The 24,564-nt window shown below is 42.1% G+C and overlaps 2 protein-coding genes across 3 annotated transcripts in view; one reads left to right on the top strand and one right to left on the bottom strand.

Moving 5' to 3' along the window:
* LOC6627027 (uncharacterized) overlaps positions 1 to 24,564 on the bottom strand; it is a 95,210-nt gene that overhangs the window by 48,505 nt on the left and 22,141 nt on the right. For both annotated transcript variants that reach the window (XR_011416946.1, XM_015173543.3), the window contains exon 3: positions 11,944 to 11,990. The gene's annotated coding sequence lies outside the window, so the exon portion shown is untranslated. The remainder of the gene's footprint in view (positions 1 to 11,943; positions 11,991 to 24,564) is intronic.
* Vha100-3 (Vacuolar H[+] ATPase 100kD subunit 3) lies at positions 1,717 to 4,591 on the top strand. Its single transcript, XM_002050908.4, has one exon. The coding sequence runs from the start codon at positions 1,830 to 1,832 to the stop codon at positions 4,440 to 4,442; it is 2,613 nt and encodes an 870-aa protein (XP_002050944.1). The 5' UTR covers positions 1,717 to 1,829; the 3' UTR covers positions 4,443 to 4,591.

The following is a 24,564-nucleotide window of genomic DNA, read 5'->3' as shown; positions in this document are numbered from 1 at the left end:
CATGAATCCCGTCTGGCCCTGCAAGCCCGCCTCTTGCTACATTTGGTAACTGCATGTGCCTAGCCTTGTTTGCAGCTGCAGTTCTTAGCTGTTTGTTAGTTTGTTGTTGTTGGCCCAGAGTCAATTTATTGGCTGGCATGCAAATCGGCTGAACGCCTGACATTTTTCAGTGCAATTGCTGAGCGTGGCCAAAAGTGAAAACAGTGCGCAGTGGGCCCAGGCCCACTTTTGCTTTCCTTCTCCAACTTTCAATTGGTGACTTAATTTCATTGGCAACAAAAGTGCTGCAATAAAAGCTAATGAAATCGAAGCGGGCCAACACAACGGCCTCATTGTTGTTAACGCCAGAGTGTCCAAGCAAAATGACTTGCGGCCCAGCGACAACAACAACAACAACAACAACAACAACAGCAGCAGCGACAACAACAATAACTTTAGAGATCGCCAACAAGCTTGCTCAAGAAATTATCAAGTGCAGCGCGCTTTGGCACTTTTACTTTCATTGTTTGTAGCCGTTTTTCAGCCATTGTTGTTGGCATTGGGGCTGATTGTGCTGTTGTTGGCAACGTTAACGAACATTTTATGGGCGCCGTAACAAAATTTTCACCAAAGAGCACACACATTTTGGGCCATTTTCCTTTTAGCAGCAGCTAATGAGTAAAACGCTTTTGGCACTACACCAACAACATCAACAACAACAACAATGGATCAGAAATTACAAAACAAATTGTCTGAAACACTTAAACTTCGATTTGTATGGGAAAATGTAGCTGCATCTTTGTGGCATGTGATGAGAAAATAACACCAATATAAACACCAACACCAATACCAACTGCAACAACAACAACAACTATGAATGCTGCCACTTCGTGTCTTATATAAGCAGATTAAGCATACGCCGCGTCGTTAGCTACAGCAAGATAAAACAAATCAAATGCACTTTGGTTAGAGCTACTAAATTAAATGCAAGCACAATAGCAACAAAAGATTTAGAAGCGTGATAGTTCTGGACCAGCAGATACCCCGTATTATTTTAGACTTCTTCCACTTATTTGACACCACAGTTCTCTAACAGACTCTTGCAAGATCAATACTTAAGTTTCATCAGAAATCTGTAAGTCTTAGTTGTGTTATTGAAAATCGCACAGAAGGGCGATCATAGTGAGGGACTTACATTCATTGATTTTCTTGATTTTCAAAGAGATATCTTAATGTTATGTGTGAATTCTACTTTTAGATGTAATATATTAATTACACTTTAAGCTCATTTAAATTCCGCCTTCGAGTGACTTCATATGCTTTAAACACAACCTGAAAGAGAACCCTGTAAAATTAAAGTTGAGTTTCCCATTGAGAACAAAGCATAAATTGCAGGCCAGTGTTGCTCAGTGTAGCGTTGCAAAGGCTGCAGTGTGGGCGTGACTCGAACTGTGACTGCTACGAGCACTGTGGGCCACAAGATGGCTGCGGTGGGGGAGTACAGCAGCTGTGCAGCAGGCAAACGCTAAATTATCGCTGTTAATCTTATGCACAGGCCGCAAGTTTTGGACTTGTGGTCTGTGTTTGTGTTTGTGCAGCGTGGCAGCTACTCGTATTAAGTGCAGTCACAGCAAATACGCTAACACAAACAACAAAAACAACTACAACAACATGAATAATTTAGCTGACTTGCAAACGTATCAATTAGCAGGCGACACAATCCAGTAGGCCTGGCCAAGTCCAAGTCATAGCAAACATTAAACTCTAACCCAAACTCAAAATACTAGATTCTTGATACACAACAAACGTTTTGTTTACTCTTTTTGGTCTCCTACTCCACCATTGGCAATATGGCATTCTTTTGCAGCGAAGAGATGGAACTGTACCTGCTGCTGCTGCATGTGGACAACGCCTTCAATTGCCTAATGGAGCTGGGCCATCATGGTGGACTGCAGTTCAACAATGTCTACGAAGAGGATCACATCCTGAACGGCTTCTATACCAAGAAGGTGCAGCTGTGTCACGAGCTGTTGCGCATTGTTGAATATCTGCAGGACCAGTTGAGCAGTCTGGATATGAGAGAGACATACTATGCCGACGTTGATACGGAGCATCGGCCACACGAATCCTATATACCGGCATACGAGCTGTCATTGCGTCGTCAGCATACGGAAGTGGTTTCCGTTATGGAGCACTTTAATACGCTGGAAAAGCGTCAAAACTATCTGCAAGAGAAACGTTTTGCCCTGCAGAAGGCAAGCAAGTTTCTCTCGTCCGATGGGAACAGTGGATCTCAGCTGCTCTACTCGGAGAGCACAATTGTCGGCTTGCTAAAGGATCAGTCTGAAGCGGATCCGCACGGTTTACAGCTCAATTATATTTTGGGTACCATCAATGTGGAAAAGTTTCCAGCGTTTGAGCTGATGCTCTATCGCATATTTGGCCGCAATCTGTTGATACGACACGCCGAAATTCCCATGAAGATAATGGAACAAGTGGGACATCAGCGTCAAATGGTACATAAACATGTTATCCTGCTGATGACCACATCGACAAGCATACGACCCAAATTGATGAAGTGCTGTCATGCGTTTCATGTGACTATCTTTGAGTGCCCCGAGAAGCCCAGCCAGCGCGCGCAGATGATCGCTCAGCTGGATCAAGATATACGCGATCTGGATGTAGTGCTCAATGAGACCCTTGCGGTGCGCCAACGCATATTGAGCACTGCGGCCACCGATCTGTATATAATACGCATCAATTTACGTAAATCCATAAGGGTCTACGATTTGCTCAATCGCCTATATCCAGTTGGCGGTCCGGAGAATCAAAGGTATCTGCAGGCCGAATGCTTTGTACCCAAATCACAAGTGAATGGGGTACGCGATGCTTTAAACCGTGGCATGTTTGTTAAACATGGCGAAGAGCTGATTTCCTCGCCACCGATTCTGTTAAGGCGCACTCGCAAGCAGCGACACATGCCGCCCACATACTTTAGACTGAACAAGTTTACACATGGCTTTCAAAACCTAATTGATTCCTATGGCATCGCGGACTATAGGGAACTCAATCCGGCACCATATACGATTATTACGTTTCCATTTCTGTTTGCCATTATGTTTGGTGATCTGGGCCATGGCATTATATTGACATTCTTTGCCTGCGCCCTGATCTACCAGGAGAAAAGCATCGAAGAATTTAAACGGACGAATCTAAACGACAATGAGATACTTAATATTTTATATGCCGGCCGATATATTGTTTTGCTGATGGGCCTATTTTCAATATATATCGGTCTTATCTATAATGATGTCGTCTCTCGGCCGATGAATCTCTTTGGCTCCAGCTGGTCGTGTGTCTATAATGAGACGACAATTATGACCCTGACGACCAATCTGGCATTCAATCCAAACGATCCCAAATTCTATACGGGCCATCCATATCCGTTTGGTGTTGATCCAGTTTGGAGTATCAGTGGCGAGGATTCGATAACCACATTCAATTCGCTCAAAATGAAACTGGCCATCATCTTGGGCATTACACAGATGATGTTTGGCCTCACCTTGTCGGCTGTCAATTGCATCCACTTGCATCGCAAGGCCGATTTATTCTTGGTGGTTTTTCCAATTTTCGTATTTATGATCTGTTTGTTTTGTTATCTGGTATTTCTCATATTTTTCAAGTGGCTGATGTACGGCGGCTTGAAGCAGGCGCCCTACAACTCGGCCTGCGCGCCATCCGTGCTAATCACCTTCATCGACATGATGCTAATGAAGACTACGGCACTGGAGGTGAAGAGCTGCAATGTGGGCATGTTTCCATATGAACGTCTATTGGAATATATCCTGGTGTTTGTGGCCTTTGCCTCTGTGCCCGTACTGCTAGCTGGCAAGCCCATCTATTTGACCCGGCGCCAAAAACAGCTCACCAAGGAGATCGCTAACCAGGAGCCCGATATGCATAAGAACAGCCATAATACCATACAGGAGATGCGCTCCTCGCTGCGCTATTCCGTTGAGTTTCAGAACGAGGATAACCGCGGTTCGGGACCCAAGCTGCATACCGTCGACGATGCCCTTGAATTTGATATGACCGAAATCTGGATACACTCCGGCATACACACAATTGAAAGCGTCCTGGGCTCAGTCTCGCACACCGCATCCTATTTGCGTCTCTGGGCTCTCTCGCTGGCCCACAGCCAGCTGTCGGATGTGCTCTGGAATATGATTCTCGAGAAGGGTCTCAAAAATAAGTTACCCATTTATGTGGCAGTGCCAATACTGGTCGTAGCCTTCTTTATTTGGGCCATACTAACGGTTGCCATATTGGTCATGATGGAGGGTCTGTCGGCTTTTCTGCATACGCTGCGCCTGCATTGGGTGGAGTTTCAGTCAAAGTTTTTTAATGGAGCCGGTGAACCGTTTCGCAGCTTCTATTTTCCACCCTCCACTATACGTGGTTAAAAATGGGTTTCATTCGGTTTGGTAATAGTTGGATGTGGTATATTTATTTTAAATAAATATATGTACATTGTAGGAACATACAGTTAAATAAACTAAAGAGCGAGCAATAAGCAGCTTAAGCTGCTCGCTGTATTCCCTTTACAAAAAATCGAAGTGGACTTTCATTAATTGTGAAAAACTGGAAAAATTGCCTTATTCCGATAATGGAATGTGTTCATCCATTAGCAAACTATTAAGCGCACTTGCAGGAAGCTCTCAATAAATCAAGAAATTAATTATAAGCATTTCTTTAAGCTTTCATCAATTTCCTATCAATACTTCGAGTTCTTTGCCTGCCATTAGGCAACTGAAGCCCACAGGCAGAAAATGCTTGGAAAGCTGATAGCTGGAAAAACCAATTAAAGGCAGCCTAAAAACCAGCTGAAATACTGCTAAAAATAGCTGCTTTTAGCACAACCCGGCTGGCTGTCCTGGCTAATGCTCATAATTACCAGCAACCGGGCAGCAACAGTTGCTGCCGTTGCTGCCCACGCAAATGACCAGCATCTGCATTTGTGGACATTCCATTGCAATTAGCATTGGCAGTTGCAGCCGGGCTAAGGCCATAAACCAAAGTAAACTTTAAACAATTTCCATTTATTTGGTTTATGCCACTCGACGCGGCAGTGGCAGCAGCAGCAGCAACAGCAGCAGCGGCAGCGGCCATTGCCAGCTGCCACAAGCAGCACGTTGCACGTAGCTGGGTGCCAATGCGGGCGCAAAAGTCGTCGACCCTTTTGAAGCAGCCTGCGCAGCAGTTTCTGTTGTTGTTGTTGTTGTTAATGTGGCTGCTGCTGCTGCTGCTGTTCTTGTCGTAGTTGTTTAGCTTGTTTTCTATACTCTATGCCACAGCTGAGTATTTGCTGGCTGGCGTGACTGCTCAAGTTGTTGATGTTGTTGCTGTTGTTGCTCTTGTTGCCGCGCTCTGTTTGCGCCGCACCGCCATTAACACCCACGCCAAAACGACAACGTTGCCGTTGTTGTTGTTGTTGTTGTTGCCCATTGCCGGGGCGAGTCTTGGCATAAATTATGAACAGCAACCGATGACGCATGCAGGCCTAAGTAGACTTGTTGCATGCATAAATAACTTTCGTTAGCCGCAGCACATGGCCCGGCACCGCAGCAGCCTATTAGATCAACGCTAAACAAAAGACACAACATCAGCAGAGCAGAGCAGAGCAGATCGGAACAGTGCAGAGCAGCGAGGAGCGGTGCGGATCGGAGCTCGAGCTCTGGCAGAAATGCATTTTCATGATCAGAGCAGGTTTCAAGCTACGCAATGGTTGGCTCGGCCAAAACAGGCTTTGGCTTTGGCTTTGGCTTTTGGCCATAGCACGCGCCATTGTTTAGTTCAGCTGTACGCAAGAAGTTCGTTGCCTAAGTCTTTTGTTTATATTTGGTAAGTTGTGTTCTAATGCGAAACGCTCTATGCCCATAGACGACGGGCTGTGTGTGTGTGTGTGTGTGCATATGTATGTTTGTGTGTGTGTGTGCCCACAATGGGCAGCTGCTTAGCGCGTTTATGGCCAGCAATTGTCAAGTCCCTCGGGTGTGCAGCCGCACTGCAAGCAAAAGCAAGGTCAACGTCGTTGATGCTGCTGCTGCTGCTGCTGCTGCTCTTGTTGTTGTTCTTGTCGTTGCTGTAGTTTAAGTTGGCAACATTGTCGTCGCATGGGGAAAATCAATTTCAAACTAAAACGTCGCATTGCTGCCGCTTCCTTCTGCACGTCACGTCACGTTCCGCGCTGGGTCATCAATTTTTTGAGTGCATTGCGCCGGACCTTAAAGGGCGCTCAGCTACTGCTGCTGCTGGATCTGCCGCTGTTGTCATTGTTGCCACGTTTTGTTTTATTTTATTTTTTTTTTTTAGTTGCAGTTTTTGCTATTGTCTGTCTGGGCTGGCAGGCAGGCGGCTGGCACTGCTTTTGGGCTTTACATGCCGGGCATAACAAAAAAGGTGTTAAATTCAACTCATAGCAGCGGACAGCGGGCAGCGGCGGGCAACAGAACACAACAGTCGCAGCAACATCCACTCGAAAAGGCCAAGCCAATGTCAATGCACGCTGAAGAATTTCTGCCACAGCAGAAGGACATTTCAGCTACGTGGAGCTACGATTGCGCCAGTGGGTCTCTCTCTCCATGCCTGAAGCACCTCAAGTGCTTACCTCACTTCAGTTGCTGACGCAAAAAACAACAGCAACATTTTGTTGGCAGCTGCTGCGTCGTCTCGGACGAAACATTCAAATAAAGTCAAGAGTGCGACGGCGGTAACAACAACAATAGAAGTGGCTACCTGATGAAAACATCAACAAAGCAAATGAGCAGCGGAACCGCCACAAAATAACTGTAAACAGCGCGTTATTAAATAAATTAATTAACTTGCCACACAGTTGGCAATTTTTGGCAAAAAAACAAAATAAAATGACTGAGAAAAACAAAAAAAAGTTGGCAAGTGGAAAAATGCCATAGAAATTGCCACAAATTGTGCATTGTTTCTGTTTTTTTTTTTTTTTTTCTTGTTTTGATACCCTTGTGGTATGGGTATAATAACATTGTCAAGAGATGTGTAACGCAAGTATATATTGAGACCTCTCTCAACAGATAATTTGATATAGCCATGCCCATCTGTCTATATCTGTTCAAGAATTCTTACAGCTTTCGTCTTTTGTTGTACATATCTAAGAATGGATGGGAGTACAATATCATATAGCTGACATAGTAATGATCGGCCGCATAAAAAGTTCTTGTATGCATAAGCCCTTTGTCTCAAGAAATCTTGACCTAACTAGGCATATAAAAGTTTCTATCAATTAAAACTTGGGTTTATGTTTTAAAAAACGTATCTGTTTTATCTGATATCTCGACAGCGACAAGGGCGAAAGGGCATTTAATCTTCGACGTGCTGCTTATAGCCTTTCCTCCTTATTATAATTATTGTTGTTTCAGCCTTTTGTTAGCTCATTTTAATTAAATTTAACAGCCTCGCCGCTTTGCACTTATTTGTTTAGCAGATTCTTAACGCAGCGGATGCCGACAATTGGCCGCATTCAAGTGTAGCTGGCCAAATATTCTGGACATTTGGCTGAGACTTTCACTCCACAAAACGCTTTAATTAAAATTGCAAAAAGAAAAATTAATTTTAACTATGTCGGAATTTGTTTGGCAATTTAACCGGTTTTTGTTTTGTTTTTGCAACAGCAGCAGCCACAGCCCGAAAAAGTGAAATTTTTTCGAACCGAGAACCCATTTTTGGCATTTAGCAGTTTGTTAGCAGCAAAAGCAGCTGAATTTAATAAACAAATTACCAAATACAGCGCTGCTTAAAAGAGAAATGTTAAGAAAACGGTTTTATGCAAATGCAAATTAAAGAGTATATCAGCAGAAATAAATCAACCTGGGAAAAAAGCTGCTTAAATATGTGATCGACTCCAGATGCCGCGGCAAATAAATGAGCACACTTAGGAAACATTAACATTCCATGAGCTAATCAGAGTTTAATCTGGTGAAAACTAAGCCAAAGTGGGTTGACGCTTGGAAATATATATAGATATAGATAGAACGAACCTTTCCTCATAAGGATAAATTATAATAATTTTATATAATACTTCTAGGCTAAGGAGTTGCAATATTATATAAAAATTGAAAAATCCGATTCTAAATGGATTTCATGGTAATACAATGCATGTGTAAAAGATTCATGATCATCAGCATTCGTTCGATATAAGCATTCGTTTACAATTCACATGAACTATGCTCAGCGTCGGCAAGTTCGTTACTTCAGTCTTTTGTTTTGCCACCGCATGCATAATGAGAATGCGAATCGGAGCAGATACGCGAACCGTATAATGCGACGGTATATATGTCAATTACAGCACGATTTTTGGCAAATTTGCTTGTCTCTGACACATTTCCAGACTGGCAGCGAATTGTAGGTCAGCTCCGATACCGATTTATGTCGTCGGCGACAATAAATTTGTCAGCTTTTTGAGCACCGTTAAGTAAACGCAATGCATGATTTGTATTTTATAATGAGGGCGAGCAGCGACGACGCCGACGACAACGATGATGATGATGAAGACATTGACAAAGGCATAAAGTGCGCGCGCATTCGACTTCATTTGAAATCTGACGGGATTTACAATTTATGACTGGAAGTTTGGCAAATTGTGTAAATATACTTTCAGTTTGTATATGAGGGCATACAAAGTGCGTTAGCCGTGAAATTGCCAGTTACCAATGCTCGCATTTAAGTCATGTTCAAAGCAAATTTGATCAACTGCAAGTTAAACAATTAGGCAAGAAAATTAAACTTTGAATTGCGTGCGTTTCCAGCTTTCCGTAGCTGCATATAATAGATAACTTTTAACTGTGTTGCCAATTTAGCTATTTTCTAGCTGCATTTTGTTCGTTGCTTTATACGGCACCCTTATGAATCTGCGAATCTGTTTATCGTAAATAATTCAAATTGTGAAAAAGTGACAAAAGGATATTGAAAGAAAAAGCAGTGCAAAAGGAGGCTTCGGCTTCTCTATTTAATTTTGCTATTTATATGTATTTATAGCTATTTATACCGATTTATAGCCATTTAAAGTTATTTAAAGCTCTTCAAAGCTATTTATAGCTATTTTCAGATATTAAGCTATGTATAAAATAAGCTTTCGCTACTTTTTTGAATACACAGTTGGCAACACAGTTCTGTAGTTGTATTTACATATCTCCAGCAGCCGCACAGTGCCCACAAGCTGCGAGTGTGTGTGTGTGTGTATCTGCGTGTGAGTATCCGTGTGTGTGTGTGTGTGTGTGTGTAAGCGCTCTAGTTGCCAGCAGGAATCAAAACATCACGAAATCTCGTTAAAAACCACAGCGCAAAGCAAATACAAAATACAAATATGTGCCGTTAGCTTTGTTTTAACTGCTGCCGCTGCTGCTGCTGTTGCTTTTTACGAATGAGAAGAAAACTCAGTAAAAAAAAATATATATTTATATATATATATATAATAGACAAACAGAAGCAGCAACAGCAAACGGCATTGACCAGCCAAGTGGACAAGTGGGCAAGTGGCCAAGCAGCCGCTGCTTTTGGCCCGGTCAATTGTCAGTTATTTGAGGCTTGTAGCCAGTCTTCATAATTTGCTACAATTAATTTGCGCGCGCGCGCTCGTGTGTGTGTGTGTGGGTTAACGCGATTCAATCACTTGACAAACTGCAGTGCAGGTGGATAGACCAAAAACAGCAGCAGCGCACTTTGACCTTCGCCTGACGGCTAAATGAAATGCAGCTCAAGAGTGGCAAAAACTTCACAGCTATCTCGGCTGGCAGACACTCGCAGCACGAAGTTCGCTGGCTGTCTGCCATTTGAATGACGTGCAACAGCAGCAACAATGGCGTGCAATCACAGCAGCAGCAACAACAACAACAGCAACAATTGGTGTCAAATGCTACCGTAACACGCCACGGCGCATAGCTGCTGCTGCCAGAATTTATTGGCGCTGCTTGAGAAATTGGCCCCAACATAAATGATTATTATGGCAACTAATTTCACTCGCTGCTAACAGAGAAACCTAACCCTGCCACTGTCAGCTCGTCTCATCGTGTCTCTCTCGGTGGAGCTGCTACCAAAATGCTGCGCAATTTGCAACCGTTTGCTGCCGAAAAAAATATAAAAAAAAAACAAACAAAAATGATAATACAAAAAAAAAAACAGTAGAAGCAAAAGTAACATCCAACAAACCCGCGCCGCCCACGCAGCCCATAAATAAGTCAGCATCAGCAACAGAGTCGCTTAGCGCAGCAGCAGCAATAAATCTGAGCGCGTGGGCCACGGCCAAGCGGCGTCGTGCGACAAATGTCAGCGGCAAATGAGGCCACGCCCCAAAAGTGCGTCATCAAGTAGGAAGCGCTAGAATCAGAGACAGATACACACACAATTCCATCTCGTGGCCCCCAAGTGCGTATTAAGCCGCATTTTAGTTTTAACAAGACAGAAAGTCAATCTTCGAGTCCGAATAGTAAATACCCTTGTATTCATCTCGTGGCCACCAAGTGCGTATTAAGCTCAATTTCTATATTTACTAGAAAAACAAAGTAAATCTTCAGCAAGACGCAGAATAAATACCCTTGAATACTAATTTTTCCACAGATTCTTACTATAGGGCTATATGATTTTAAGACGTAGCTCATATGCAAGGAACATGTCGGACCTCGCATTTTCTGAGCGCGGGCAAGATATCTTGGAGAAGAATAGAGTTTATCCAAGGCTTACAGGAATTTACTCATAAGTAAGAATGTCAAGACTTTGCAGCTATATAATATGGAGCTCCAGTAAAGGGACTGCCGCAAAAGAGAGACAGACCTATGGAAAGTTGAATAACAGTATCTTTAAAAGTCAGAGCATGGACGATCTGCGGTGTCTTTTTCAATTCGTTAAACATTTGTGGATACATTTATAATACCCTCTAAAAGTGTATAAGCCTTTCAGCTTTATGACTCAACTGGAAGTGGCCACAAACTATTAAAGAAAGCCATTAAAGAAAAGTGAGCGCGTCTATTTTTTATAAACTGTTTATGGTCATAGAACTAGGTCTCATTACCATATGTGACAGCTGAACACACACACACACACACACACACATGTGTGTGTTTGTTGTGCCGTTAAGCCAACGCATTTAGCACTTGGCCTCCACTTGGCCACAACTTGCCAATGAATTGACACATTTGGCACAGTCGCAGCGAAATTTTTGGGATTATTTTTAGCCAGAGCAATACATCTAAGCCGCACTGACAGCAATTCCAGATGTGGCAGCGACGTTGAGAGTTTCGCAGGGGATGGCGTCTTAAAACTGCGGTCTGCACAACTAAAAGCTGTACTTAATACAATATATTATGCATACTTATATAAAATCAACGAAAACTTCCGATAGCTTAAGGCATAAATTTTCAGATGAACTGACAAACAGATGCTGCTGCTCTGCAGCTGAAATTGTTGTGTTTACTTTAAAAGGCAGTACATTATTCAAGTGTTTACATGTAGAGACAGCTAATGTGAAATTTTATCGTTTACAGCAGTAGCAACTGCTGTTAAAGCTCACTAAATTTAAAGCTATTATAATTTTGTGGAAATGTGTGCGACAGGCAGAAGTAGACTCAGATGTGCACAATCTAGATACACTTGATCAAAACTATTAGCTTAGCTTAGCAGGAGCCAAAGCTTAGCAGGAGCCAAAGCTCGTGTTATGGGATGGAATATTACGACCTGTTTCTATATAGAATATTTGAGAGTACCATTTTGAAATGAAATCTTATTATCATAACCTAACTTTAGCAAGGCAAAAGTTAACACAAACATATTTTATACTTAGTTGCCTTTGTCAGCATATGGCTAATGCTTAAATTTCTAAACTGCATTTTTAATATATCATTTGCACAGCTTACAAATTGCTTAAGTATTTGTTGTTTAACTTACCCATAAAAATTGTAAATCCTCGCGCTGTGGCACTTGTCAACTGGTAGCTGAAACGACAAAATTAAACAAAATTTATTATAAAATAAAATTATACTAAAACCGAACACACAAATCATGTAGTTTTTTGTAGAGTTAAAAGATGGAATATTGTTAGCCAGACTTCTAAATATTATGCACAATTTGTCACGTCAGTTGTTGACTTAAATTATCGCTCGAAACTGATCTATGAGCTGTTTGAGCACACGCACACACTTTCTATGACAAATTGGCGACCAGCGACGCTCAAATTAGACTCAAAATCATGTATGTACACACACTTCAAGCGGCAGGCAACAACAACAACAACAACAACAACAGCAACGACAACACGTACTACGATTCGCTTGTTAACTCATCCAAAAAGTAAACCACATTCTTTAGAGCATTTGAAGAGCAGCAGCGGCAGCAGCAGCACCAGCAGCAGCAGACAACAGAAAAAGGCTACACAAAACAACATGCGAGGCATAAAAAACACAACAGCAACAACAACAACAACAACAACGGGAACAACAACAAAATGTTGGAATAAAAAACACGTTCAGCGCGTGTAGCAGCAAACATGGGAGGCCAGCCAAGCGGTTGAGGGGGGCGTGGCATGGCATAGCATAGCATAGCTTTGGCTGCCACTGCCAACTGCCGCCAACTGCTGCAAGCAAATGCAAAACAACATTGAAAGACGAGAAATCTGGCTACTGTAATTTGTCTGCCCCGCCATAGACACAGACACGCGCGCGCTCGAGCGGCCGATTTCAATTCGGTTGTGTCCAAGTGCGAGTCCAAGTTGAACGCCAGTTGCAATCTGCTGCTGCATGCAGCACAAGGTGGCAGGGTGGTGTGGGGTTTAAGGAGGTGGTATATAGCTAGTCTGCGGCAATACGGCTGCTCCACTTTTGTGGCGTGTGTCTCTCGTTGTGCGCCTCTCTGTCTCCAACTATTTGGCTCCAAAACAACATACAACAACCGGCAGCGACGTCGCTTGGGCCGCCTTTGTCGCTGAGGTCAATTTTTATGTTGCAGCCATTTTTCAAGCAAACACACAAAAAGCTTCGTTTCGTTAGTTTCGTTGGGCTTTTTATTTATTTTTTTCTATTTTTTTTTTTTTCGGGGCAGTAACATTTTTTATATTGTCTGGCGCACTTAAAGTTACGTATGTGTGTGTGTGTCCGTGTGGGTTTTGTTGCAGAGTGCAGAGCCAACTTTGCAGCTTGCCACTTGGCCGGCAAACACTTCAACTTCAACTTCAACTACAACTACAACTACTATAACTACAAAACTGCCTCAATTGCTTGACACTTCAGTTGTAATTAGTTTTGTGGCCATGCATGAAAATATCATTTATTTTTTAATAGCTACACATGAAGACGATGACCACGTGCTCAAATGTAGTTTACCAACTGGATTTATGAATTTTGAGCAGAACAAGAGAATATAGTACATAATCAGAAGCTACTTCAGCCAACATTCAATCAAAAACAAACGCTCGTTAAAGTCTGTTTCAATTTCTAAAAATATCACATCTCATTTATATTATATAAAAGAAAGCACAATAAAGCTTTAATTGACTTGTTTAAGCTTAAATCTAAAACTTAAAGAAGCAGCATTCAATTCTGAAATGTATTCAAATGAACATCGATAACAATCTTAAAAAGCACATTAAATTTTTTATTGACCTTAAATGTCTAGCAATAAAATCTATAAATTCAGCTGCATTCAATTCTGTAAAAGCACATGAAAGCTTTAATATACTTATATAAAAGAGCCTATTTCCTATTAAATTGAAATTTGATTTAAATTTCTTTATTGTATTTCTAGCAGTTTCTCCTCCATTCAAACGCAGTACTTTAAAAGCATATTAACTGTACTGACTACATAAATTTAAACTCGCTTGAAGCTTAAAGCTTCGTTTTAGCTACATTCCCTTGACATATTATACTATTACTTAAATTTCATGCAGTGTGTCCACTTTACTTGCACTTGGGAATAAATTAGTAGCATTTAATAAAGTTGAATTTTCTGTATTTGTTGCCAGTAAACTATCAAACTAATGACATTGTTTACATGCAACCTTGAACTATTGCTCGATGAAAGCTTTCGGCAAGCAGACAATTTTGCATGTACACAACATAATAAACAGGCCTTGGCATAAACACACACACACACACACACACAGACACACATACGCACACACAGAGAGAGAGAGAGAGAGACACTCAGTTGTAACAATAAATTGCTTGTGTGTGAATCCTGTTCTCCCCTGGCACTTTCAAGTGTCTGCCAATCAAGGCAAATCAAGTTGAAATTATTGACAATAACAATAATGGCAAATAATAATCAGCTGCTGCTGTTATTTTTTGCATGTGGCATGCAACGCTGTCTGCCAAGGGCCACACAACTTTGGCAAGAAGAAAAGTGAAAATTCTTGTGTTGCTGTTTTCCAAGTGAAACTGCAAGGCAGGTGAAATAAATTTGTATCTGATACTTTTACTTGCCATTAAGCAGGGCTTTCATATATGCCACATGAAGTAGCTGCAACTGCAGTTGCCGTTGCCGTTGCCGTTGTTGCTGCTGTTCGCACATTTTCCCATTTTGCCCGGCATGAGTTTTCATAAATTTTGTTGCTACTTCTGTTGTGTTGCATTACATTTGATTACAAACTGTGCAGCCGACATGTGCCACTTTTTTTGTTGTTGTTTTTGTTGCCGTTGAAAGTAAAATGAAACAGCCACAAAAACAACTGTAACTGAGCATGCCATGCCGCATGTGGCATGAGTAGCATAAATACATGCATACGTATAAAACCTAAAACCTATGAGAAATGCATGTAAGTGTACTTAACAACAAGTAGAACACATGGCAGCAGCAACAACAACAGCAACAACAACAACAACAACAACAGCAACAACAACAACAACAACAACATCTGTAGCTTGCATGTTGTAAACTTTCAAAGGCATCGAATATGCGGCGAATGCTTTTTACCAGCAAAAATATGAAAAGTTTAAATATACAGGTAATTACCCTGGGCACAGCTTGTTGCCAGTTAGTTGCTGCTGCTGCAGTTGCAGTAGCTACTGCTGCTACTGCTATTGCTGCTGCTGCCTGCATTTACATAAAGTCCATTTAGATCACAAAAAAAAATAGACTGACAGTCAAAGCGAAAAGGTAACCCAAACGAAAAACAAATCAAACAAATTCTGTAGTTGGTCTAATTAAATTCCTCAGACATAATATTGTGGTGCTTTTAAATGTAGCCAGATGGACAGAGCGGCGAGGCAGGGACAGGAAGAAAGAGCCAGACAGGAACAGGGCGAGAGAAGAAAAGAGAGGTCAGATTGCAGGTCCAAGTCTTTGGCAAACACTCTTCAAATGTTGTTACCGGCTTCACTTTATGATTTTGCGTGAAAAGTTTCAATGCACGCAAAATCGTGAAAAGAAAGTGCGCATAAGTTTAAAGCATATACGACTAGCTAAGTACACTACAGCTAAAACAAAATTATGGATCTGACTGTGTAAAGATAACCTGAAAGCTGCCAGCATTGATTAATAAATAAACGGGCATTTAGTTATTAAACCTATCTCTAAGTTAGCCTGCAGTGCTTGCAGCATATACGGCCAGTTACATACTCTACATTTTATATGAATACCAAGGCACTTCCATATATTTAACCGCATTATTAACTTGCATTAATCATGTTAAATTTTCCCCTCTAGCACGTAATCAACATGCCACATAATCAACATGCCCCACATTTTTGCCACAATCTGCAGTGTATGCAAATATATTAAAAAACAAAATGAGAAACAGAAATCATCTTTTTGCTAGAGCAAAGTTCATCAAAACGACATAACTGCAGTTGGCAGCGAGCAACAAATGAAGAAACTCCGCCCGCCCCGCCACAGCTCCAGCCCCGGCCCAATCTCAGCCCCCAGCTAAGCCCAGCCAAGCCACTGAGCCACTGAACCACTTAAGCCACCCTTTTGGCCACCCACTTATAGAGCGCCGACATTGCGGTAAATGGAACGCTGTAGCTGTTACAGATTCGAGATTGAGAACGGGCCACTTGTGCGCAGTTTTGTGGCAAACAATGCATATGACAAACTTTTGTCAATTTATTAAAAACTTTTGCGCGCGCACAAAGTTAACCTGATTCCCAGCAGAGCAGGCGAGAGGTGAGCAGAGCGAAAGACAGAGAGTTGAAGGAGAGATGGGTAGGAAGAGTGCGATGCATGGCAATTGCAATTGCAATTGCAATGGCTGAAACTGGTCAGTCAAGAGGCAGCAGAGTAGCTAGAATAGCAGCAGAAGCAGCAACAATATCCCCGTTGTGCATTGGGCTCATCAGCAAGAGCAACAACAATCAACAACCGAGGGGCAGCAACAACATCAAACAACTTTCGTTGTTGTCGTTTATAAAACGAGCGCATAAATTTATGATAACAACACACAAAGGCAAACGGGTCGCAATTGGCCAAGTGATTGCACATCCAGATGCCGCGGCAATAGAAGCTGCAACTGGAGCTGTTGCATCCGCGTTGCAACCAGCTGCCCAACTGGTCGATGGCCAGTGCCAAAGCTGTTGCAGTTATGAATTATGTCAAATGGCATAATTGCCAACTCTCAGCAACAGCGACCGTTGCTCAGGTCTCAGGTCTCGGACATCGCAAGCCACAATATTGTTGTTGTTGTTGTTGTTGTTGTTGCTGGTTGTTGGGGGTTTTTTATTTTTTTGGGGTATTGTGCTGGCGCGTAAAGCAGGAAGCAATAAATTCTATGCATTGCACTCGATACAATTTGTAACTGATAGATAGCCAGATGCATGTAGATTCCAGATAGATAGATAGATAGATGTTGGCCTGGCGACGAAAAGTGCACAGGAAATGCGCACAGCTGTTTTGTGGACGCAACCCGCCGCGCCACCGCCCATGCAGCGCCACCTTTACAGCTCCTCACCTGCCGCTAATGAACGCTTGGCGGGCCGCGTGCAGTTTAATTAAATTTAGTTTTAGTTGCTTTTTTGTTGCTGTTTGTTGCTGTCTGCTTAACGGTACACGACTAAATTGTTGGCAATTTGTTCTGCACGTCCTGGCCATAAATTTGCATTTATCTGTTACAGTTAGAAGCACGCATACACACGCACACACACACGCACACACAAACACACTCAGTTGCTGGCAGCCTCAGCTACTACCAATTGCTGGCAGCTGGCTGGCCGTACGTCTTGGCCATGTTTATTTGCGTTACTTTCGCCGGCACTGAAGCGACGCCAACGCAACAAATTTGTACTCTAATTATCAGGCAAAGTCGACGGCAATCGCATTGCTACACTTTGGCTAACATTTCACACTCACTTTTGCCTGACGAGGGTCTGTTGCTGTTGTCATAATGCTTCAGCTGCTGCTTTGCTAACAACCAACCAACCAACCCCCCCTACCCACGCACACTATCGCCAGCACCCCCTACGTCTCTAGCTTGCTGGTCATGCAACTGAATCTGTAGCTGAATCTGAGAACACACGCCAGAGTGAAAAGTGAAAAGTCATTAAAAAGGCAAAGAAAAGCGAAAACTGGCAAACAGCAGGCGAAATCTGAGCACAACACATTTCACGACAGCCCGCCCCCCACCTGCCGCCAAGCCCAACACAATGCGGCAGAGATTGACATTGATATGACAAGCTGGGGGCTACCGAAGTCAGCCTCTTTGAAGTGTTGAAATGAAAAACAAGCTATTTATATTGAAAAAGTTACATTTTTATGCGCATCGATTAAGTTCTTTGCTTCCCAGCAGCAAATCTCTACGGAACGAAGAAAATATGGCAAAAATAAATAAGATAAACTTGAGGGGAAAAAAACAAAGGGCTGCGAATTTCAAAAACTTTTTACTGCAATAGAGACATAAACAAGAAAGAATACGCTTGTCGGGAGTGCTCGACTAGGCGATGCCCTGTTTTGCCCTCATGCCTCACAGCCATACCAAGAACTGAATTGTTGAAAGAAACTAAACTAAAATAAGATATAAGAAAAAATCCCTAACCGGATCTATATTCAATTTCAAGTCTCTAGCTCTTATAGGTTCTAAGAAAAACACAGCTGATGAAGAATATAAGCCCTTTATAGAATCAGAGATCCTTTATGCTTTCTTTTGGAGATTCTGTCAGTTACATACATTTGCACAAAACCATTATGCCCCATTTACGCATTTTGAATTGGTTTAGGGTATAAAAGTGCATACAACTCAATTATCCATCGTTTTCACTTATAGTTCCCAAACAGTTCAAGCGCAAACATAATGAAGTTATTTGCACAGCAAGTTGTTGTCGCGCATTGTTAGGAAATGTTTCATCTTTTACCTATCCCAACTCAATTTTGTATCCCTAATTGGACACGTTTTGTAAACAGCGAAAGCACAATGCCAACTTTAATTGAGCTCGAACCCGGGCTTAGCAGTATACATAACTATTTCAACGCCCTGCACGCCATATGTCCATTGAAGGGTAGCCACGTCAAAGACGAACCGCAGCATATGGCAGCGCATATGGCAGAGCTGCCATATTGTTTTCAAACTTGGGGAGCCAAAAACCCACACGTGCACCACAAAACATCTGTTTACGCGAGAGAGTGTGTGTATTGTATGTGTGTGTCTGTGTGTGTGCACACTCCGAATTGAGGTTATTAGTAACAAGGCCGAAGCTGCATTACATTTTGCTGAGGGCTTGACTTGTGGGTTAGCCGGGTGCTCAAGGGGCTGGATGGCCAACAAAAGTTTGCGGAAAGCGAAAACTTTTTGCACACATTTTCAATGATAATTTATGTCTAATATTTGAATACAATTGCAGCAACAGCAGCAGCCGCAACAGCAGCTGCTCAATTTTGTAGCCGAGTGTTTTCAATTTTTCCAGGCAAAAGCAAAAACAATGCCAATGTGTGTAAATGATGTCGAATGCATGAATAAAACTCGGAAACTCATAACTCTTGCAGCTCATTGTTGTCATATTGCATGCAAGTGTGTATCTGTGCATCTATGTTTTATTGGCATCTTTTCTATCTGTGTATGTATGTACTCATCATTTTGGGCCATGTGCATTTTTGGCAAAATGCTCACATAAAATATTTACGAGCCAATGCCTCAAAACTTTTATACAACAATTATTTAATGTGCCTAGCCAAATGTTTATTATTTTGAATGCTTCCTATTACGCACACCTGTAGCCAACGTAATTGCCATAAATGTAACAGCAGCCATTTGGAATGTTCAGACAGAAATTAGCCAAAAGTCGATAAAACGTTCTGGAAATATCCAAAGGTAATAAAGACATAACTGCAAGTGCAAAACTGTACATTTATGAGCATCATATAAAAGCACTTAACGAAAATGTTCCAAATGCTCAGATAGATGCTCTGCGTTCAATTAGGTAAAGACTAAAAGTGGTTGGATATCACTTAACGGGCGCTGAGTGTGGAAATGAACATGAATATCAGTTGTAGTTGATATTATATTTAGATTGGGATATATTTATCGCAGATATAGATTTTGCAAGGGTTCGCAAGGATGCCTAGTTTTCTCATATAAGAAGTTCTTCTCTTTTTCTCCACTTCCATCAGTTTCGGTGCTTATAGTCCGATGTTTATCAAATTTTTAGTTCATAAAAGTGTTTAAATTCCACTAAAATAATGCGAGGGGATACCATATTATTTTAAAAATTATCAAACAAAAAATGATCTCTTTCCGTTGTGCTGCCCAGATTCTTGCAACTGCCGCCAAGGGCGGCAAACTTTATGAGCTCACATAATGACATCACAAAGCAGAACTTTGATTTATACGCATTGATTCGGCCCAAGAAACGCCAACAAAAATGGACTCGTCACTCTATGACATTCAAATGGCTATAATTAAGCTAAATTAGCGGCCTTTAAAATATATAAAAAAAAAAAAATAACCATGCTCGCAGCGAATTCCAAAATTTATACGTTATACAAACATTAAATTGGCATTTCGCAAACGCATTTGAATGTAAACAATACAAAGTCGAATATAATTTGCATGATTCCAAAGCGTTTCGTAAGAATCAGAAAAAAATGTTAACAAAAACTGAGAATCAAACAAAAAAAAAAAATACCAAATAAATTATGTGAGCATTTCAAAAGAACTTTATTGCAACAACAACAAGAGCCACGCCCCTTTGAGCATGCCCCAAAAAGCAAGGCCAATAGCCTGAAAATGTATATATACATTTAGTTTTTGTTTCTTTAGTAATTGATGCGACTTGCTGCGCATTTGCTTGTTGCATTTAATTGGCCCAAAAGGGTTTCGCTGAGTTATGCGTCGGTGAAGAGGGCAGGGGGCAGGGTTCAGGGGGCAGGGAGGAAGCATCGTATTAAATGCCGCTATCAAGTGATGAATAATAAGCCAAAAGCCTGGCCAAAAGCTGACCAAAACATTTAATTACAAAAACGTCGCGGCGTGCAATAAATTTTGATTGCCTTTGCGCCGCGCCCCAGGCCAAAGAGTATACTGGGTTGGGGGTTGGCAAGAACAAAGTACAATTTGCCACATTGTTGAATCGGCTTTGTTTATCAAAAGTGCGCTCAAAAGTTGCACGCTCATCCTTATCCTTTTGGCAGTCGGTTCTTAGCCTTGCATAAATATGTTTTTTATTTATAAGTTGGCCAGAACCGTAACCCAAACCGGCAACCAGCTCGCACCCGAGCCCCTGACCCAACGCAGAGAAAAACTTTTTCAAAGCCAAAATTTGTAGCCCTGGTCGCCACCGTCAAGCTGCAGCCGCTGCTCTGGGCCAAAAGAGAGCAATTTAACCCCCCCCCCCAAAAAAAAAGCAAAAGCAAAAGAAAATGAAATAAAATAAAATAAGAAGCAAGGTGGCAGAAGCAGAAGCAGCAGCAGCAGTGAAACAACTTTTTGTTGTTGCCGCTTCGCTGCGCTCCTGCCAGGCAGGCTACTGCGGCAAAGTGTTTGCCAGAATTGGCATAGCCTGACTTTGCTTCAGGACTTGCCTTATTTACTGCTTCTTTTTTTTTTCATTTTGCTACTGCATTTATTTCAAATGGAATATACTTGTAAGCTCTCGCTGAGCGTATTAAAACTTTGCCACTACCTTTGCAAATAAACCAAAAAAATAATAATAAAAAAAAAAACAAATGGCTTGTGCTATGCTGATCAGCCGAAGCGTTTGCTGCTACTGCAATAGAATCCCAAAATCCCGTTTGCAGCATATGGCTACTTGCTTGCGTTAAGCCGTACACTAAATTTAACTAGCAGTTAAATTTCATTTGAATTTCTTTGCGAACTGTTCAAAATCTGTGCTAAGTGGCAACGCCGTTTGGTTAAGTTGGCAGCGCCAGACGGTGTAAAATTTGGCACTTAGTATTCAATTGTTTTGTTAAAAAACTATTGTTTAATATTGCCAGACGTGGCACTTATTCTGAGGTGGCAACCCAAGACTAGCATGACATGTCAAAGTGCTTGTCAGCTTTAACAACCAAAGAACTTTTTTGTATTCACTTTCTTTTAAATGAACAATTTTAGCCGCACTCTTTGCCTTTAATTTAATTGATTTTATTCACTATAGTTTGATGATGTTTAAGAGAAGAACGTATGATTGATATATTAATTGAATTCATTTTTAAGTACACTTTCTTCAATAACACTTCCTCTGAGCCACATTATTTTCGTTAGCCTGCCGCACCACGCGCGCTCCGCAATTGAGCTTTACCTTTTGCCACACACCTGGCTTATTAAAATATATATTTGTATATATTTTTTTTATTAAAAGTGCAGACATTGCATTTAAAGCGAAAATGCAACCGCAGAAACGTGGACCGCAACTTAATTTCATTTTAATTAAAAACTGCAAATGCGAAATGCCATTTTGCTCCATGGAGTATTCGAGTTGTGCATAAATATGTCAATGTATGCCCCCGGGATAAGCGCAAAATATACGAGTGTATATCTATCTATCTAACTATTCATCAGGTGCTGAGCCAGCGGCAAACGCTGCGTATGCGTAACGTCGCCTAATGACCTCAGCAGCTGGGGCAAATTGTCGAATTTAGTGCGGACCACGCCCTACGCACGGCTGCCACTGCCACAGCCTGAGGCACGTGCCGCCCCAAAGGCCTGTGTGTGTGTGTATGTGTGTGTGTGTGTGTGTGTGTGTGTGTGTGTGGCTTGTACACTGGGAACTATTCACGGATATTCAGGGGTGCTGTTCACACATACGTGAACACAGTTTTGGTTACTTTAATCAAGTGCGCGCGCGCCTAGCACGAAAAGTGCTTCAACAACATTCAGTCCAATAAATTTGAGACAAGTCGGGGCTTTTATCAGGCGGCTACGTCACCATGTTGTGTGCATGTTTATGGCCAGAACGTAAAAAGGCCAACACAAAAGGCAACAACGAGAAGAAAAAAAAAATGTTGTTAAAAATACTTTGCATGCCAAGCTAACCCAGCGTCGAGTGAGCTGCTTTTCGCCTGCTTTTGCCGTTGTGCCTGATGTCAGCCAAAGTTTCATATGTCATAATTTTATCAGGCAACAAAAAAGGCAAGTGATGTCTATCTGTGAGCGAGTGTGTGTGAGTGTGTGAGAGTATGCTTGTTGTTGTTGCTGTTGTTGTTGCTGTGTGTGCGCTTGGCCCTAAAGTGGAAACGCGGCGCTGCCATTCATGACACGCAGGCATTAAGAGCTGCGACAGGAATGAATTCAAGACCCGCTTTGGCCCCTGCTCTTCGAGCAGGTGCATCAGGCGAAACGTAGTCGCAGTTGTTCTTCCTACACTCTTCTATAAGGTATTTTCACTTTCTTACACAATGTGCAATGCATGAAGCAAGACATCGTCGACAGCATAAACATGAATACATATATGTAGTCTGTAAACTGTATCAGGAGTTGGTATGGGATCTTCTAGATCCTCTATCATATAGCTGCACAGATTCAGTTCTTGTATGAACTACTGTATAAACTGTCTAGCATCTGCGCAGTCAATGCCTCCTAAGGGGACTGAACAGCAGCAATCAGTGTAGTGTATTTAATGTTCGGCGTGTCGAAGGTAAGGTTTCTTTATAGTTGTTGTTGTTGTTGTTGGGCATGCTAACAGGTACATTTGCAGCGTTGACTTTGATTACAAGTTCAGGCCAAAGCGACTGCAAAATTTAGTGTTATGTTTCGCTGTTTGGGGCAGGCGAGGCGAGGTGAGGCATGGCTAGGCGAGGCGTTGCAGCGAGTCACTTAAAGGCCAAGGCATTTTATTAACTATTTTTGCTGGCAGCAATTGCCGCAGTCGCAGCAGCAGCGGCTGGGCGCCATTTTCTCACTCTCTTAAGCGCTTGCAACATATTTCTTCAATTTGCAGCAGCAGCAACAGCGACAACAACAGCAGCAGCAGCAACTATGAAAAATATGATGTTATTTTTAACACACTGAAAGCGTGTGGAAAAGCTATTTTTAGCTGGCAAAAAGCTGCCAACGATCGAGAAAAGCAAAGCAAAAAAAAAAAAAAAAACAGAGAAAAACTTGTGGCTAAAGGCAGCAGCTAGCAGAGGCAGCCGGCAGCACTTGCCACCACATGCCACTCTTGCCGCTTGCCACTTGCCACTCTTGCCGCTTGCCGCGACTAAGGCAAACGACTTTGGTTTTGTGTCGCCTGTGAACTGCATGTTTTATTATAAATATAGCCAATAAATTGCGCCGTTTAAGTGTCGCCTCTGCCGCTAAGCAAATGCCACAAAAGGGCGCACACAGATTTAATAATCATAAAAAAAAAATTGTATAAATATTTTTTTGTTCGCCAGGAAAACGATTTTGCTGCCTGGGCATATGAATATTTTTTAAGCGTGTGTGTTTGTGAGTGTGTGTGTGAGTGAGTGTGTGTGTGTTAGCCAAAGCAAACAGTTGAAATTGGAAACAGTCGGAAACACAGCTGAGAGCGGGAGACAGTTAAAGCTGTGCAAACAGCACCGCAAACACGTTGCACAAATATTCAGATGCGGGGGCCCGGCACGAGCTGCAGAAACTGGACAATTGGACATGCTGCATGCTGCATGGGGGCATGGCAATAACTGCGCATGCCACATGCCACATGGCGCAACAAAATACCAAAAACGCAGTCAAAGAAATGAGAAAATACAAAATCAAAAAAAAAAAACAAGTGACAAATGCAGCTAACAACAACAACAACAACAGCAGCAGCAACAAACCGCAAAAGCATTTGGCAAAAGTTTTCGCCATGAAATTTAAAACACTTTGCTGATCGCAGGGGCGTGGCGAAATGCGGCCGGGGTGGGGGCAGGGCGGTGCGACTAGGTGATGCAGCATTGGCATGTTGAATGCAACGATAAAACGCTAAACGCATATTAAAACAGCAACAAACAAACATAGAGAGAGGGGGAGTGGGGGGTACGGGCTGTTGATTTGTTAGCCATGTGGCGTGGCAAAAGCAAACAGCCCCCTACCCCCCCCCCCCTCCCTTCCTCCCCAGGCCACCACACACCGATGGCGCGCACGTAATGCGCTCTCAAAAAAAAAAAAAAACAAACCAAAAAAAAAATATTCAAAAACGAAACTAAATT

The sequence above is a fragment of the Drosophila virilis genome, chromosome 5 (assembly GCF_030788295.1).
Source record: "Drosophila virilis strain 15010-1051.87 chromosome 5, Dvir_AGI_RSII-ME, whole genome shotgun sequence".
Taxonomy (NCBI): domain Eukaryota; kingdom Metazoa; phylum Arthropoda; class Insecta; order Diptera; family Drosophilidae; genus Drosophila; species Drosophila virilis.
Note: the sequence above shows the minus strand (reverse complement) of the source record. Positions and strands in the feature narration are given on the sequence as shown.

Excerpts from the sequence above, each read along its gene's own strand:
- Vha100-3 (XM_002050908.4), top strand. The coding sequence starts at position 1,830 with ATGGCATTCTTTTGCAGCGAAGAGATGGAACTGTACCTGCTGCTGCTG.